This window comes from Heliconius melpomene, chromosome 3 (genome assembly GCF_056956725.1).
Source record: "Heliconius melpomene rosina isolate 202511_hmr_F chromosome 3, ASM5695672v1, whole genome shotgun sequence".
Lineage (NCBI taxonomy): Eukaryota > Metazoa > Arthropoda > Insecta > Lepidoptera > Nymphalidae > Heliconius > Heliconius melpomene.
Genome location: NC_140391.1, coordinates 6,410,608 through 6,431,033, shown reverse-complemented (window position 1 = coordinate 6,431,033; position 20,426 = coordinate 6,410,608). Strand labels below are relative to the sequence as shown.

General features: G+C 33.2%; 1 protein-coding gene across 1 annotated transcript in view; it reads right to left on the bottom strand.

The window, feature by feature from the left end:
• LOC146539977 (lachesin-like) overlaps positions 1-20,426 on the bottom strand; it is a 194,706-nt gene that overhangs the window by 43,681 nt on the left and 130,599 nt on the right. Inside the window, exon 3 of the mRNA XM_085207266.1 lies at positions 7,262-7,292. Coding sequence (XP_085063392.1) covers positions 7,262-7,271 — 10 coding nt within the window. The 5' untranslated portion in view covers positions 7,272-7,292. The remainder of the gene's footprint in view (positions 1-7,261; positions 7,293-20,426) is intronic.

Genomic DNA, 20,426 nt, shown 5'->3' with positions numbered 1-20,426 from the left:
ATATTTACGCTACCGTCACGCAATCTAATATCAGACTATATATGTGACGATTATAAATTTAATTCCTTGATTTTATTTAAAATATTTCTTTTCTTTTCAATCATATTAGCCTTTTCGGGTCCACTGCTGGACATAGGCCTCTCCCAGGGTGCGCCAAAGCTCCCGATCCTCCGCCTTCCGCATCCAGTCAAAGCCAGCAACCTTCTTCTGGTCGTCGGTCCATCGAGCTGGAGAGCGCCCTATGCTACGCTTGCCTCGTCTGCTCCAACGGCCATCGGTCCTTCGACAGATGTGTCCAGTCCATTGCCATTTCAATGTACTAATTGTTTTCTTTTATCTTATATCAACTGAACTTAACGCTAAAAGATAAAATCTATTTTCATGGATTAGATCTAAAAGATTATATAAAATACAAATAAAGCATTAAGATAAATCACCGTAAACAATATTATGATAATATAGTTCGGAGAATACAGACATTTTGAGGGATTACTTGAAGGCAAATCCCATCTTGTTCGAAAGTCTCTTGATTTGGATATATTCGATAATATTATTGTATATTACCAAATAAATAGGGCTGAGCTACGATAAGCGTAGACAGGAAACGGGTCGGTATTGGCGATCCGTCGCGAGTAAGCCTCGGGAACCCTTTTTTCCCCTCTTCGCAAATCGTCGGAGATTAAGCCAGAAGTGGTTCGCACCTTCCCTCCAATATTTTTTTGTGGTTTAACCAAATAAATTGCTGTGATACAAAGTGTTTTTGTTGCGAAAGAACATTTTAGGTGTTAAGAAAGTTTGTAAGATTTTCGAGTGTAATAAATAGAGTTAGTACAAATTGTTGAAATATATTAAAATGTCTCGCTTTTTTTTTAGCCTAGTGTCAAGACATTCCGCTGCCCATTTTCGTCAAATTCTGGAGGCGTTACAACTCGACGCCGCGGCTTGCATCGACACCAGAGCGTATAAATGAAAATATTAAATATTTAATTTTCTCAAGTGGGAATCAAACCTACAACCTTACTTGCTTGTGATAATTTTCTTATATTATTGATTAAATGTAACTGATCAAGATGCAAACTATATATATAAATATATGAAGTATACGTATATTTTCATTTACTAAAAACCTGCGACTACCCCCGTATCAGCGACATGAATCACGTCACGCGAAGTGAAAAAATTGCATTGTAAACATTTAGAGAAAATCTTTTTACACGCGGCGGGAAGAACGTTAAAGTTTGTTCGTTTCAAATTCAATATATTATGGCGGGCGTGCTCTCGCTCAGCCGACACCGAAACTCACTCGAGCGTTGCTCACTGAAAATTTATTGTTTTTCTAAGAAAATTTCCTTCGCACGATGTTATATCCCCCATTGGACCCCTGGGGAAGAGTTGGAAGAGGTTAATGACGTTTGGCGTTTTTATATAGTGCTGGTAGCAGCGATCGCGCGGACCCTCGGATAGACTACAAAATTGCATCAATAAAGGATACATGCAACATACGATTGTACGATATACTAATTTATTGATGTTTGCATAGTAATTCTTAAAAAGCATGTATAATTGTTTAGCTACACGCTGTATGTACACAACAGGTTAGGTGGAAGGAACCTAGTGTTGAGACAGTCCGTTTTCTATTTTCCGCCGAATTCTGGAGGCATTGTGTATTGAGTAGCGGAACTCAACCCCGCGCTTTGCCTCTAGTCTAGAGCGAAGAAATGAAAAAGGGTTTTGAACCCACAAATTATTACGTTTACACGCGTGTTCTTGTGTATTAATTACTTTGAAATTGACATATATTGGTATAATGTTTCCTTTATTTGCGGAAATTATAGATAGTTACAATAAAATAAACTAAATAATAACTTCAAGCTTATTTAGAAAACTTTCGTAAATTACGAAATAATATTAAAATATTAAAATTTTGATAATATATTAACTCCACCAAATATACATACAAATAAATTATGGTTAAATGTCGGTTCCGGTGCGATATTTCACCTTTTATCGCAGAGAACAATAAAATTGTGAGTGAAAATAGAAAGACAATGAAATAATTGCCTCCTGCAAACAAAACGTAGCTATATAAAAATTATCTACATAAACGCTATAAAGGTTAAACGTTCAATAAATGGAACACCATGTATAATCACAAAAAAGGGTCCATACGCCAACGGCAACGGCACAGTTTAAGATAAAGTCTTTTATCGGACACATAATAACCTTCTGTGAGAAATCGTTAGCCCGTGCTCACGTCGCGGGGACACGTGCGCGGGCACTCCTGAGACTGATCCCTCCATGTGCTTAGATTAAATTTGTTCCTATAAAAATGTGTCCTACAGTCGATAACGTTGAAAATGTGCAGATGTCGGGGCAGTATGAAGTCCGCGATAGGGTACGACGTGACGCGCCTACTGACGTGACGTGACGTGACCCAAACACTACTGGTTGAATGCTCGTAGAAGATATAAAATGGACTTGCTGAATCTTTGTCATTCGATTACTGAAAATATACCCCGGAAATACATACAACCTCACGCTATTTACAATCTTTTCGTATATCATTCGATTAGATTTAAATTTGCTTAATATATACCACCTTACAATGATGAAGCACAAACGTAAGCTTTAGATTTATCGCCTTAAAAGAATTAAGGAAAGTGCTCTGACAAAAACTTTTATTCTGTGATAGCGAAGAGAAACTTGTACATTTAGGTATCAAAAAAATGCGAATCACTCTCTAAAAGCAAATCAATATTCAAACATAGGAAGTTTGAAACGAACTTCTTACTAAAGAAATTTGTTTTTCTGCAATTTTTCGGAGTTTTAGTTTTAATTATAAATGAGTTTTGTTTTTATTTAATTTACTTTGGAATAAATATTTTGTTATTATCTGTTTCGTTCTTCACATACACCCACTTTCAGCACACTTATAAAATTTCCGGTCTCTCATAGCAAAATTCCATACAAAATATATACACTTGAAATTTACTATGTATTTACTTAAAAGTGATTCTTTGTATTATGCAAAAAAAATACTTTAGTAAAATCTTTTCAACGTCTGCTTATATTTCTTAGATATTATAACAAAAATAAATAGCCTTTCGATGGCTATACAATTAGATTACAATAGATTTCTGCGTCGGCCATTGTTTAGTTTGGCAAGAAGGCGCTGAGGAGGAGGTGGCAGAGGCCGCGGAGGCTGCGGAGGCTTCGCGGAGGCACAATGCCCTCGACCGATAATGCTTGCAGCTCGAACGATCAATCTTTGGGCTATTACGATGGTTTAGCGCCTTGATGTATTGTTTCAACTTCAATAAAGTTTTGATGAATTTTCTCATGTTCTCCAAGCCTTTGTTGGAGAAGCTTTGGATATTGATGAATAATTTGGCGGTTAAGTAATGTTATTATAATTATTTAATGGCTGTTGTCTTGTGAGTATTCAATTTAAATTTTGCTTTTCTTTTAAATTTAAACAATTCGTTAATTAGTTCGAATGTTTTCCTATAAGAATGGAATGATTGATTACTATGATAATACAATACATATCTGTCAAGAACCCATGTCATATGTCATATATTCTTAAAAGCTATTATTATAAACAAAAAGAAATAAATTATATAGTTTTGTTGACATAAAACAAGCAATATTTACAAAAATGTTATTCATATGAAATACCAAAACAAAATCGTCATAGTGAAGATGAAAAAAATATACTTTATATAGGTATTTCCTTTACCATATAAACATTAAAGCGTAAGCGCCATCGAAGGCAAAGGGCAACAATTGTAATACCATTCGTATCTTTAGACAGCCTTTCTCTTCAAATTTTCTTATATAAAACGAGCGAGGTAATATGCGTTTTATTGGACCGTTTTTCTTTTGAAATAAAACGGAATCGTTCTTGTATGAAAATGTATTTTCACAACACGTTGCAACCCGATGATAATGGCTTTTGTCTAATTTGAATAAAATAAAAGGTCTTAAAGTAAAAGAAACGTCTCTTACTTTAAGTATAAATGACGTTTCATGTTCATGTATATGCATTACAATAATAACCAATTTCACGCTGTATCCCGCACACTGTTGTGTGACATAGGTAAGCAGAGGGAACCTAGTGTTAAGACACTCCGTTCCCCACTTTCCGCCGAATTGTGGCAGCATTGCGTATCGAGTGGCGGTACTCAACGCCGCGCTTTGCCTCGACAGCATAGCAAAGAAATGAAAATATTACATTTAATAAATATATCATTTCCTCGAGTGGGGATCGAACCCACAACCAGTCGGTTTTACAGTCATACTTAGTTCCCCTGCGCCACGACTGGCCTCAAAAACATAAATAAGAAAACAGTAAATAAACAAATAAACGTAATGAAACAAACGTACACTTAATGCTTAGAATAGTTAAAAAATCTGTTAAATGACAAATTTTAAAGCATATGAAAAAGCTTTACGGACTTTATAATGAAACACACCGATTTTTCATGTCGTTTGACACAATGGACTTCAAAATGAGAGCAAAGTAACTGTAGAGTTCAAGCGCGAAAAAGTGCTTAGAAAATTATGAAACGGATCAAAAGACTCCGAAAAGCCATCTGATTTTTTACTATATATCAATAAGCTTTTCAAACGTTGCTGTTTTCTAATAAATGAGATTTTCATGTAAGTACTTCAATATTTAATTCAAATATAAATTGTAATTAAAATGGTATGTTACTAACGATGTTTATTAACAAATAAAAGTAATCATTTTAATAATAATTGTAGGCATTTAGTGTTATTATCGAACCTATATACATACATGTGGCGGTAAGTGGGGAACGGAGTGTTTTAACACTTAGTTCCCTCTGCCTATCCTGCTAGCGTGAAACTGAATATATAAATTTATATATGTACGTCTTTTATTTTTTGTATTTACATACAATTAATATTTGACATTAAACATAAAAATATAATATAAGTACTATGTTATATTATTTATAGAGACATTACGAAAAACCATAGACATCACGTTCCTTTATACGTACATACTCGTATGTATAGAGAACAACAAAAATATTTTAACAATTTTGCATTTCAAAGTAGAAACGGACCAATACGATGAATGAGAATTTGGTATGTTGCGAGCTTTTTCGTTTCCTGTGGTTTGCCCGTTCTTCCTTTAGCATACCGGAATTGATAGATCACAACTGGCAGTATAGTGCTATTTGAAAAAAGAAAAGAGGTATGAAAAAAGAAAAGAGGTATAAAATCCGAGTGTACGGCGCAGGGCTTCGTTTCGTGGCTCGCGTTTCGCTTTACGCTGCGGTTCTGGGCTTCTGACAGATCCATGAATCGTGTGGCCGAACACGATAGACTTTTCAATAGAGGATTTTATTTTTAAAAGAAATACATTTCAGATGGAAATAAAAGGTAGACAATATTTAGGGTTTCATAGATTAATTCTATAAAATGACAACATAGTAATTATATAAAGGTTACTATTACATACACTCACCTATTCCCCTTCCGTTTCTAATTTTTCGCTAAATTCTGGGGGCATTGCGTGTCGAGTGTCGGAAATATTTTAATATTTTCAATGAAAATATTTAATTTTTCATTTCCTCTAAAAGGAGAATCGTCAGACCAAAACGGAGATGGCGGGACGAGCTGGACCATTATAGGCCTGACTGGTGCTCAATAGCCCTAAATAGACCGGAATGGAAGAAATGGAGAGAGGCCTTTGCCCAACAACGGGATGGAAAAAAAAAAAAAAATCCTCGAGTGGAAATCGAACCCTCAACCTGTCGCGTTTCTTTCTAGTCGCATGATTGTACCTCTGTAGCACGACTAGCTTCAATATCATAATGTACCTACATGTAAATTACGACATTCATGTGTACAATATCAGCTTATAATTGAGCTAAACATCAATGCGAAAGAGAAAAATCCCCATATCAAATATAAAAATAAAAAGTAGTAGTAATAATATCTTATTTTTACAAAAAATAATAAAAATAATAAATTGTTTCATAATATGTTATTTGCACATACTAGAGGTAAATTCAATTTAATTTTCCATCTTGTTAGAAAAGTTAATAAAAAACTTGAAGTGAACTTTCTGTTTTACTGCCTACGTGCTAGCATATAAAAATGCAAAAATAAAGTAAAAATATATTCTGCCAAGTCGTTAAATTCACATGGAATCAATTCACGAAAAATATGAGCTTGGAATGTGGAAACAATAGGTACCTATCGCCAACTCGTGTGTTATAAATATTTGACTTTTTATAAATTGACATTTTTTTATTTTAACAAAAAGATAACACATTTTGGGAAACTATGTAAAAATATTGTTTTGAAAAAGAAAAATAACACTAATAAATTAGGTATATAATATAAATAACACTAAAAAGGAGCTATTTATTTCAGGACGTACTAAAAAGAAGAAACCTTCCAATATTATAATTAATTCAGCTAGTGAGGCTAGTCGTGGCACAGGGGAACAAGTGAAAATAAATAAAGACTGGTTGTGGGTTCCTACTACTACTACTCGAAGATATGCAATATTTATTTAAATTTATATTTTCATATCTTCGCTCTGGTATCGAGGCAAAGCGCGGAGTTAAGTTCCGCCACTCAATCACCCAATGCTTCCAAGATGTGGCGGCAAACGAGGAACGTCTTAATACTAGGTTCCCTCTACCCACCCTGCTGTTTGCAGGGTACGGCACGAAGCTAGCGAAGCAGAATGCAAATAATGCAATAATATATATTTAACTATATTTTATATAAAATATCCTACTTCCTAGAATCCTTTTACGTAATGAAGAGCAGTGTCAAGTAACTTTTTCAAACTTTTAATAAGAAAAACAAGTTGCTGGAGTCTGTTTGCGAGGATCGTATTCTCAGAATCAATTTAACATTATTAAAGAATATATAGACAATTCAAGTAAATTAAACATTATTTACTGAGTTATTAGTTGGCATGTATATAAATATTATTAAAAAAATACATTATTAAATATATAATCGTCGATTAAAAATTGTCATCTAAATACTTAAAAATATATGCAATCGTCATACATTTTAGCAACAAACTGGTACATTTTATTTTACTCCAGAACAGGAATTTCTCCAGTTCCATAGCGAGAACGAAATTACACAAATCGATATAGGTATTACAAAATGACGTGCAATATTTTGTAAACGGTACAATGCACGCGAATTGAAATACCGCGTTCGCTTTGAAAACGTCGAGATAAAGACATCAATCACTTACCTGAGAACATTCAATTCCCCAGCGACTACAACTGAAAAGGAAATAAAATTCTTTAATAAATAGCATAAACGACTCAATAGCCGCCTTTACGTACGCATTTGTTTACATTTACCCGTAAGTTTCCCACTGAAGCGTAAAACCAACGCAATTATTAAAACGTAATATATATTTCGGAATTGGATTGGTGGCGATTTTTCACAAAGTTGTAATCAATTTGTTTCACACGTCATTAATATGAAGATTGATATCGAAGTCGCTAACGATACATGAAATATTCTCTCTCTCTCTCTCTCTCTCATTAAATCACGTGGTACGGAAGTGGAGTGGTGACGAGGGCTCTTGTGCTATCACGACCCAATAAACATATGATGCTCATCGTTTAATAATTAATACAACTTTCAGGCTTCCAAACAAAACATTATACGCAAATATCCGGCTATGGAATGCCAAAGTGGGTTAACCAATAGTTCGTACTGAGTTATGATTCTGGGTATATATATGTAATGGTAATATTTATATGAAATTATGTACATATTAAAATATATTTATTTAACTTACTTCTTTGTAATTAATATTTTTTTAATATATACGACGACCTTAAAAAGACAGCGGGAATCCACTGGATTCAAAGGACGCAGGACCGGACGGAGTGGCGAGAATTAGGGGAGGCCTATGTCCAGCAGTGGACGTTGAAAGGCTGGATGGATGAATGGATGGATTTTGTCCTAATAAAAATTGAAATCATTTTGTAACTTTATTAATTAACATATCATAAAAGTCCATCTTAGACTTTATGTATCGAGTATATATTAAAGCGTATAAGTGCAAGGAATTGAAATTAATTCTTTTCCCCCCAGTGAGACTCGAACCCACAACCGTCATTATCAGTCAGACGCACCACTACAGCCTCTCTGATCTTGCAAATAAAAAATAATAAAACTTCCAATTGGTTCAGTGTTTACCAGGAGACAATCCGATTATAAATCAATTAGAAAGTATCATAAAACTATTATTCAAACGGAATGATGTCTCGATCGTAGCTTCGAACTGTAGCACAGCGATAGCTGGCTCCGCAAAAGTTGGCACGAATGGCGTACCAGACCACTGCCAATTTCCATTAGCCATCATGCAAAACGAAAAAATGCATAGACGATCACTTTTTCATTCAATTAAAATTGGCTACCAACCAAAACGGTTACCCATTTTGAAGGATAAGCATGACCGCATTTTAGAATACCTTCAATTGTATTGAACGAATGTGGCTGAACAGGTGTTTATTATATAGAAATACGAGCCATTACGTATTTTAACCGACTTCAGGATTATTATCAAATTGTTGCTGAGAACATTGAAAATCCATAAGCTTTCAATATTGTGAAGTTAACTGGGGTTTTGTTCTCAGTGGTTGCACGATCTGAATATCAAAAATGTGAAAGGGGTCGTCAGTAACCGGGACACGTATATTGGGACCCTATCACTTCGCTCTTTACTTACTCGCTGGGCGCCATCTGTACATTCTACCTAATTCAGTAACAAATTTGATTATGTAAGAATATACGAGAATATCGGTTTTTTCATATTAATAAAATATTATATTAAAAACGATTGTTTTATTAAATATTATTAAAAGCTTGACATTTAAAATCGTATTTCGTCACATTCTTTATTTGTGACAAGTGTCGTTATTGTAAAAGTTAGATGTGGTACTTAAGAAGATGGGCATGCTGGAGGGCGTTTTAATGGCCTCTCGACAGGATCTCACCGGGTGCTTCACGTCACTTCGTTGCTCTGATTGTACAACCTGTTATGTGTCCTATGAATAATCTAAAAGCAACTTCGGTTTTTAGGTTTTTTTTCATTATTTTAGTACGAACTTTGTCTATTCGACTAAACACTAAAATCTATAATGCGTTAATACTAATTTTATCTGAATAATTTCAACAATATTTTCTATATTAAAATTAAATGCGAAAATTTCTACAATCTTAATTACTTACACCATTATATATTTGTTTAACATATTATATAATAAATTACAATTATCTGTTTTAATTAATTTATTTATTCCATTTGATTGTTGTGGTTATGGTATATATTTGATAATAAAGTATGATCAAAAATATCATCGAAATAATCTAATTTTCGATGCTGTCAACAATTAATTTGGATTAAATAGCTGCTATAACATTCGCCTATAGCCATCTAGTACCTAACTCAGCTAATTACGTCGGGCTTGCATTAACTGACTCTCTCGTAAACAATATCGAGATCTAACAAACACAGTTTATATATTAATTTCGCTTGCACTAGTACTGTAAACATACTGAAATACACATATTTATTTAAATTTTACAGGCTTGGGAAAGCTTTTCGTTATAATGTATAATGAAACCATATTTTGCCTTTTGTGACATAGAACTCGGTTCAGTAAAACCATTTAGTATTGGAGTTAAAGTATATGTTTCTGTACTTGTTTAGGTAACGTATAAAAAAAATAATTTTAATTGAATTTAAAAAATTTAAAACGTCCAAACCTTTTGACTACTAAGCATATACGTTCTTCACCAAGCTACCTCGAATTTTTTCTATGCTTATTAATATTGTTTGCAAAGGGGTTAGCAGGTTCATATCCCGCTACTTTTATACGTTCCGTAAATAAGTTTTTTTCTAGTATGGAATAACACTTTAAGAATGTCAATAATATTTAATTCTGTTCCAGGTGCCTGTATTGGAAGGTTGAGGTTCTATTTATATTTACATATATGAAAACGTTACGTTAACGTTATAATGGTTTCCCTTTAAATAAACACATAAGGTTAATTAGAATTATGTTTTAGGATTCGGGTATCAAAATTAATTCTGAATATAATTATTCTAACATGGTGAATTTTGTCGAAGACTTACTTGACTTGTCCTATTATCTTTACTTAAAATTTAATTAGATATTATTCTCTACAGGATTATCTATGCATGTAGGAACAACTATGTTAAAGATTGGTTATTGGAAATTTCAGCTACACGCTGTATCTCGTACAAAGAAGGATAGACACAGGGAACCCCCAGGTTCCCAAACCTGCTGATAAAATATTTCGTTTAAAATAAACAAGTATGAAATATTACACATTCTAAGCGAGTTAAAATTGACCGCAGGAATAATGTTATATAGTCTATGCCTATCTACCAAAAAAAAATATTAACCAGTAAGTTCCTGAGATAAGCGCACTCAACCAAACAAACTCTTCAGATTTGTACTATTTGTAAAGGTATTTCTAATAACTAACTTTATTACTTATTTTATAAATTCTATTGTTAAATGTTGTATTCTTTCTGCATTCTGCAATTTATTGAGCACATTTCGTAACTCGGTCACGGACAAAGTGCAATAGATAGATTGCTCACTCAATTAAAGTGTTACGAAGATCTACAGTAAACTTAGAATAATTCGTATAGAGCGGATTCATTGAAAATACCTATATTGGTATAAATTTTTCAAGATGGTCTAAATCAAATCTTCTCCTCTTAGACGTCGTTAAATGTAGCACCGATTTAAAAATTTTGGATATTTTTTTAATGATTTCACGTATTCCGCTGATGGCTTACGGAACGTAAATTAATGTTTTGTTTTACTCGACCGTAGAAATGATAACAAATACTTCTTATCCGGGTTGGAACTTAGAACCATCACAACTACAATTGGACACTGTCTCACTGCGCTACAGTGGCAAAATTAAATTATATTCATAATTTTTAGGCTTTTAAAACTTAGATAAATATAATAAAATAATTGATGAATTGATGAAATTATTTTATGCTAAGTCATATAATCTTTTTACTAATAATTTAGGTAAAAAAAGCTTTATAAAACTTTATAATCTGTTGGCAACGACGAAAACTTCTAAAAACCGTATAGAAGTGTTCACGTTCATGTTCTACATCCAAACTTTACTACAATGAAAATATTATATAACGCTTTGGTTTTCCTAGAATTTGATTTACTAATTCTATCGCGTAAGTATATATTTATTTAAATTTATATTTTCATTTGTTCGCTCTGGTGTCGAGGCAAAAGTCCGGCGTTAAGTTCCATCAGTCAACTTCTACCACGCATGCCTCCAGTATTCAGCGAAAAGTGGGGAACGGAGTGTTCAATAATAGGTTCCCTCTGCCTACCCTGCTGTATGCGAGAGATAGCGTGAAGTTGATCTAGATATTTCTGTAAATTAAAGTAAACACAATTTATGAATTTTACGTCAAAATTTTTAACACCCCAACAAAAATAATCGTTAGCCTAAAACAGAAATTTAGGACAACACTGTCTAACGAATGAAATGGTGCATCGCTTTACGCGTAATTAGAACATATCGTATGTGTTTCAATAGAACAGCTTTACTATCTATACAAAAGTGGCGAATCGATGTAAATTGCCCATCCAATGGGCAAAGCAATGGGTGCTCGTATCTCAATGGCCCATAAACAACACGGCCGTGAATACAAATCGCATATTAGAGCTTTCATCGTTCTCGTATAGACAGTTACGCAGCGTACATACAGTAACGCAGTGATAGCTATTATCAGCTGGAGGCATGAGTGATTATCAGGTAACGTTACGGTTGTTACCCCTTAGCCCGCCACTTCATAAACTTTATCACTACTCTAGGTAACAAATGTTCGCAATTATGTACTCAACCGCTGTGTGTTATCTAAGCTGATTGCTAACTGTGTAAGTTAACTGCGAACTACACGAAATCGGTACGGCGAGGGTGTTATAAATGAATCCAATTTACGTTCATCAGTTACCTTTTATCTGTTTAATATGTTAATATTTATTAATGTTGTGTTTTTTTAAATGTTTTACAAAAAAGCAACTTTTTCTTTTCAAATATACTTTTTTCAGCTTCGGCAGAAGGTGCGTAGTGTTAACACACTTCGCTCCACACATAGTGAGAAAATAAAAATATTAAATATATCTTCCTCGAATGGGAATCAGTTGTGCTTACACGGACCTTTTCTATGTGTGGATATATGAATATTTACATATCTTTCATGAATATACTATTCGTAAGACGCGAATTGCATAACCCAAGTAGAAAAAAATATATACAAAAAACAATTCCGAGCATCGAATATCTTCTTTTTTTTATATTTTAACTTAATAAAATTATAGTCTAGTCATATTAAAGTTATAATTTAACAGCACAGGAAGCAGGCACAGGTCTCACATCATATTACGTCGGAGAGAAAACAGATGGTTGGATTTCATTACAATATCTCAACGGTGCGGAAGGCGAATCGCAGCCGGTACTTGTAATGTTACTACGAGTAGATTATACAAGACGTATGGATCACTCTTTTGGATTTGATAATGTGAATTCTCTATATTGTATTTCGTTTTAAATATTTGAACCCACTCAAAAGAATCAATTGTTATTTAGTAGTATTTTCATTTCTTCGCTCTGGCACCGAGACAAGAAGCCCGGCGTTTAGTTCGACCACTCAACACGTAATGTCTCCAAAAATTCAATGGAAAATGAGGAACAGAGTGTATTAACACTAGGTCCCCTCTGCCTGCCCTGCTGTGTGCGGGATATAATGTTGATTTGATTTTTATTTTGGTTAAAAACAACAAAAACAAATTAGGCATTTTAACCTAAATCCCATTCACTAAAATAATTTTAGCAATCATGTCACAAATCCAATTGAAATATCAGTAAATAATACAAAGTATATCAAATGAGCGCAGTACTCGCTACTTAATTGAGGTTCCATCCAATATATTACACTATTATCGTAAACAGTAGTTTAATTAATGATGTTCAATACAAAAATCATGTGGCTGTTTAAATTTATCACTTTTACACAGATACTGGGTACATTCGGGTAAGCTGCTTTTGTATTTGTATAAATTATACGCAACGAGTTTAGATTCGATTCCCGTTTGAGGAAATTAACTAATAATTTAATTCCATCCCTATTGAAGGTCAAAATGCAACTTTCAGATATTTCAGGGTGGTGTGGTATTTGCTTCTATTTTTGATAATTTTTTTGATGAATGAATTGATCAATTTGAAACAATTTTCATGTAAAATTATCGACAAAATTCAACTGAACTGTATATCTTAACCTTTTCCTTCGTAAAAATCTTTTTTTTTTATTTCTTTTTAGACCATAAATTTTATTTTTAATTGTTAATTAGCAACATATGTAAAAAGTTCATTTCTTTTATATTCACTCCATGTTTCATGTATAAGTGGAAACTTTATTGGCAAATGTAATATGGATATGTATTATGCTAAAAAGTATTGTAAATGCTGTTTGTTTTCCAATTTAAAATAAAATAAAAAATAAAATAAATAAAAAATGAAACGCTCACGTAACCCACGTTTCTTAACAAGCATTCATTTTATTGCAATTTTACCTTTCAAACAGAAACAAAGCCGCCTGTCCATCTTTATTATCTAGTTGAAATTATAGTCATTAACTAATGAGAAAATGAGCGGTGCCTCTCAATTTTCCTTCAGTTTTAAAGACGAGGTTTTGAGTTTCCCAACACTTTGTGTAAATTGAAACTGTAAAATTCTTAATTTAAGTGTTCGTTAACGAATTTTAACGCAGTCATTTGTTTTTACAGTAGCCTATTGATGCTATTTACAATTTTTTTATAGTACCATGTAACATTTTTTTTAAGTGGACTTTTTTTTGGAAATGATATAGTGGCCACCCGCAACTTTGCATGGACTTTATCATCATTTCCATTTACTTTATTTACCATCGTCTTTAAAACTTAGATGCGAAAATTCAAGACACTGCTTGTATTGAATGGCGGTTCTTAACGCCGTGCTGTCGCCGCGCTACGACGCCCTCAATTTTCAATATTATATATTGGTCAATAAACTGCTTAGGTACTTTTTGGTAATATACTATTTCTTTGTTGCTTAAACAAAAACCACTACAAGTTTATTATTCGTAAGTTAACCTATTCGTAGTACGTTTGATGTTCTTGATTTAATTTTTTATATGTCAATGAGAGACGCCTACTAATGTAATAATGTTAAGGCGGCATTTCATAATTTCTTATAGTTGTGCTAATTTAATTTATCAGATGTTTCAAAATTTTGTTTTTTTATGTATATATATAAAATCTATTACGCTGAATGTTTTAATTATTAAGACAACATTTAACTGTTTCTAATTATTATTTACATGGACTGGTAATATACAAGAAAAAAAAGGGTTGGAAGGGAAAGAATGTTTCAAAAGATTTGCGTATATAGTTTTCAGTTTCTTGCCGTATACCGTTCATAACAGGGAACACCTACTGTTAAGATACTCCATATCCCATGGAGATTTCCTTTCCCCACTTTTTATGATGAGATAGCATAGAGATAGATACACTATGGCGTCAACAGCAACAATTTTCTACTGACTAATTATAATTTATAATAGTAGATTTCTACTATTACTAGGTATATACATATTTATTGGCAACAAGCGGAATATTTTTAGTCCTACATTTGATTAATGCTCATCTTTAATAAAATAATGTAAGCATTGATCACTATAAAAGCCAATATCCAAGAATCAATTGCGTAATTTATCTCATGGCCCGTGCTATACGTAACATCATTTGGGTGATCTATCTCACTGTTTTATAGTATATACCCCCCCCTATAACCCCCTATAATAGAGTGGTGGTGTACTAACCACAAAATTAAGCTCTACAAAGCTGCTGAAATTGAACGTATTAATATCTAAATAGGTAAGTTTTTGTCTGTCCATCTATATTATCACCATTTAATACTTTGGTTTCGATTAGGACTCGAATGGTATTGAAACTTTATTCTTATATACTACCTAATGTTTGAACTTAATTTCTTTTATCATATTGAAAATTAGACATAATAGGCTCATATGAAGATGTAATTAAATCGATGATTACTATTTTTTCACTTTTTTAATATATTGTAAATAATGTATTTGCCCCTAAGTACTCGTACCTATGTCTGTAAACGAGCCTGATTGTGGGTTCGATCCCCACTCGTAATAATTTAAATAATTAAAAATCGAGTCGAATAATTTAAAATTATAATATAAAGATATTAATAAATACAATATATTTTATTCTTGACACATATGTATAGTGAGGAAAAAGTTTCAGTTCCCACCCAAAATATAATATAGCAAGGTATGAATTCCTTATAAAGTCCAAGATCTCAGGTTAAGTTAATAACATAAAACACCGTTTTGTGTGAGTCTTTAAAAATGAATCAGGGTGACATTAAGCGGCCATTCCCAAACTTTGCTAATATGTGCCCAACCTCTGTCATCTCATGAAATAATGGAGGTAATATTTGAAAAGTTTCCGGAGGTAACCCCCTTCTAACGCCTACCGCAAAGAATTTTGCTACCCCCAAATAAAATCTGAAGTTTCTAAATCATTGAGCGCCGCTCCACAGTAAATTATATTTTGGTACAATGTTTACTGTTTTACTTGTTTTATTTCTTCCTATCTAAATAAGAAAAGTGTAAGTAACTTTATGATTAATATTTAATAGAGATTTTGTTTTTTAGTACTTCTTTTTAATTAATTAATTAAATTATATTTTGTATTTTTTTACATTTACCGATAACAAATAAATATCTCTATTAACTTGTAATGGCAACACAGTACTTTAATTTGGGTAATGGCAGCACTACTGAACTGTATGAAATATGGTATTTACTCCTACCGTCACCTACACTCAGGTACAACATCTAGGAAATTTTCCGAGTTCAAGCATTTATATTAAAAAATAAAAGGTGAGACTATCGTGGTGCAATGACACAAGAGTGTAATTGTAACTCAACGACTGTGGGTTCAAACCCCATTCAGGGAAAATGAATTATTATTTCTTAATATTTTAATTTTTTCGGAGTGACTAGGCTCCCTTCGCATACCTTGCTACATGAGTCATACAGCGTAAAGCTGAAAAATGTTCTATCCGTATGCATTCATTCTATGCTATAAACAAATAAATGATTTAAAAGCACACAAAAAATATAAAAAATGTTAGCGAAAATTTAGAAATAGACATTTCAATATAAACTTAAATATTTAATACGATAGTATTTCTCATGTGAACATTAACAATATTGAATTCCACGCATTAACAATTAATAAAGCACGAATGTGAATAATTCATTCGTTTTGCTTAATAATATATATTTATCTTTAACTTTAAATTGTTGAAGTGGCATTTTAATGTGAGGTATGGTTTACAATTACGAGTAATTAATATTTTATATTGTGCTTGTTAATTAAAGTAACACAGTATACTAATTATCTAGACAATAAAAATAAAAATCTCTTGACAATAATAATAATTATTATTAGACCGAGGCTGCCTTCATGGTCTTATTTTCAGGCACATGGCCATAAGCGTGTGACTTGAAGCGCGACAGGTTGTAGGTTCCATTCCCACTCGAGGAAATAAAATATTTTCATTTCGTTGAATTCCGCCGCTCAACACGCAATGCGTCCAGATTTCGGCGGAAAATGGAGAGCGGAAGTGTTTTAATGGTAGCAGACTTAACACTAGATCCCAGGTTTTCTCTGCTTCTTATGAACCTAATTTTTTTTTCAAATAATATACACATTTAACCTTTCGCACATAATCGAATTATGTGAGAATGGTTAAATGTGTTATACTAAAAATGTTAATAAAAATATTCTTCCTATATCGTTGCTGTACTCGTAGGTGAAACGTAATAAAACTGGTAGCACTAATAAGCGTGATCATTTTTTACCAGACTTCCGAGTGAGGTTTCGCAAAGCCAAAACAATAAATCACCAAGGCGGGCTCTGGCTTATTATTTCTAGCCACACGGTACCTTTCTTTCCTGCTAACTAACCGACGCTGCGTCGCTATATATTTCTTTACCTCCTTCTCGTAGTCCAGTTATTATTAATCAACTTCTTCAAGTTCTTGCTTCAAGCTAAATGGATATCCAAAATGGTGGGGGTCAAATCTCACGAGGTTAAGGTTATATTATATGCAACGTTTGCGACAAACTTGGGATCCTTATGAATAGAACTTTGAATTGGACTTGTGCTATATTAGTTTCTGGTGAACTTAGCTGATCTAATATTTTTGTTTGACGTCTTATTATTTTAATTATATTCTTTTACTTAAAAGATATTAATAAATATTTGATTTAAGCTTCTGATTTTTAAGATAAAAATAAAAGAGGAGAAAACTAATATATTTTCCGACACTTGAGCTTCCAGGTAATTGTGGCAGAAAGTTTTGGAACGTGCGCGCAATATTGATGAGGTACGCCACAGCTTGCGGTCAGTGGGTATAACTGACTTATTCTCTGTTAGTTTGTTATATTTTAATAGAATTGTAAGATATTCCAATGGTATAGAGTTCGAATATCAAACTGCTAAATTAATGATAGAGAAGATATCCTCGATATGATATATGTAGACCTTCCGAGGTACCGATATATGAGGCCGTCGTGGCGTAGCGGCACAAGGGTGTGACTGTAACGCGACGGTTGTGGGTTCGATCCCCACTCGAGGAAGTGAAATATTTATTTACGTTTATGTTTCCATTTCTTCGCTCTGGTGTCGAGGCAAAGCGCGGCGTTGAGTTCTACCTCTCAACACGCAATGCATCCAAAATTCGGCAGAAAGTGGGGAACGGAGTATCTTAATACTAGGTTCCCTCTGCCTATCCTGCTGTGTGCAGGATACAGCGTGAAGCTGATTGAACATCATATAAATCAATTTAATTTAACTCACCATACATGCGGTCTGACTTACAAGCCTCAATAGTTAAATGGTGTCAATTTGTCATATATAATTCTTAGTTATTTCCAATTGACCAAACGGGCGAAGCCGCAGGTTAAATCTAGTTATATAAAATAAATTTATCTTTAATAGAAATATACGTACAATATGCACGTAATAAATTGTTATACATACGAGTATAAGATTCGTCCATATGTGGTCACCTGAATCCGCAAGATTTGCACATAAATTTAGCACGGAGCCTGCACGAAAGGTCGAAGTAATTTATATTATTCCGCATACAATTCCATTTTCCTATCACAAATTACTGACGACTAAGGTTTCGCATAAGTTGCTAAAATTTCCATCTCTGTATTTACGATCGTTTTGTTTCAAAACCGATATCTGGTGCACGTGAGGGAGGGCTCGTGAAAAACAGATAAAATTCACACAATTCACGTTTTCGGTAAACACGTAATACGAAATTTCACGCTAAATAAATATCTATTGGTTTAATCGTTTTGTTTATTCGAGCTGTTACTTACGAATCCTGTACGTTAAGTAATTCAAGACGTTTTAGGTAGTAATTTTCACATATAAAAGTAAGTTGCATTTATAATAAACAAAACATTCCTTATAAATATTTTTTATAGCTTCTCGTAGTATCCCACATATAGCAAGATATGGAGAGAGGGCCTGGGGATTTAGTGTTCAGACACTCTGTTCCCGTCAAGACACTTCCGTTCCCCACTTTCCGCCGAATTCTTTATAACATAGATGGATAAGTATGAGAAATAAACATTGAAACTAAATCTTATAAGTGTATTTTGTCAATTCAGAGTCTCAAAATAAAGTTAAAAAGGCTGACATAATAAATAGAACAAAAAGCTTGTTTTCACGTTTACGACATCCTTTCGCTTATCTTAATACGACGATAGGTGCCGAATGAAGGATGTTAGGCATAGGACGGATTACACCGGATAAAACAACTGTAAATCAGTGTAGATTTAGTAAACAAAGATTTAAGAGAAATAAATTATACCGTCTAACTTTAGTATCGCAACCAAAAAGTTTAATTTTGGTAAATAAAATACGCTTCCAATTTCTTTTGCAACTTCACGCTGTTTCCCGTAATGAACAGGGTAGGTGTAGGGACCCTAGTGTTAAGGTAATAATCTAATCTGCTCTCCACTTTCCGCTGAATTCTGGAGGCATTGCGTGAGTGACGGAACTAAACGCATCGCTTTGCCTCGACATCAGGGCGAAGAAAAGAAAATAATTAAATATTTTATTTCCTCGATCGGGAATCGAATCCACAGCCTGTTGCGTTTACAGTCGCATAATTGCGCCCTTACGCCACGAATGTATAATATGTATTTATACGTTATTATACCTATTGTATAAATCTATTGTATAAAAATACATACATATACTTGTATTTTATATAAGAGTATCTAACATATCTAATTACAAATACTCATTTTACTCACCTTTAATTGATATTATACACCGTTGAACCAATATTGTATTTAATTAATTTACCGAGTTAATTCATGTTACTAATTGGATATGTGATAATTTCCTCGACGAGCCGAACGGTATTGAAGCTGTTGGAGCACTTGGAGATACCATCACAGTTATAGATTTATTTGTGAATAGAAAATTGTATGGTTTTTGTTTAAGTTACCTTGCTGTAGAGTGTACGACTTGTAATTTAACTTGACATTAAAGATGCATTTTTTTCTGCTTGAAACCTTTTTAACACGCTTTTATTATGTTGAGTTGTAATTAAAAAAATGTATGTAATATCAGCTTCACGCTGTATCCCGCACACAGTAGGGCAGGCAGAGGGAACCTAGTGTTAAGACATTCCGTTCCCCATTTTCTGTCTAATTCTGGAGGCATTGCGTGTTGAGTGGGGGAACACCGCGTTTTGCCTCGACACCAGAGGGAAGAAATTGAAATATAAATTTAAATAAATATTTCATTTTTAGAGTAGGGATCGAATCTACAACCATCCGAGTTTACAGTCACAATTTGACACTTAATAATTCTATCAAAATAGAATTTGGCAGTAATACGATTAATAATAATTAATATTATTCAGGTGTTGCGTTGTTTGGTTATTTGTGCCCTTTTATGGCAGTATATATTTTAAATATGACGTATGGTAATCAAATTTTAAAAGAAATAATTCTACTAAATCTTAAAAAAAAATATCAAAAACAATATCGAAATAAAAACAATCGAAATATTGCCCCAATACAACACGTACGCACCGAATAATTTTACTTAAACACAAGTTGTTTTCCAAGGAAGGGGCATCTGCTCAAAATCGCCCGGGGGCGCTACAAATCACGCGAGAACCTGTTGTAGGTAATTTCCTAAGGCCCG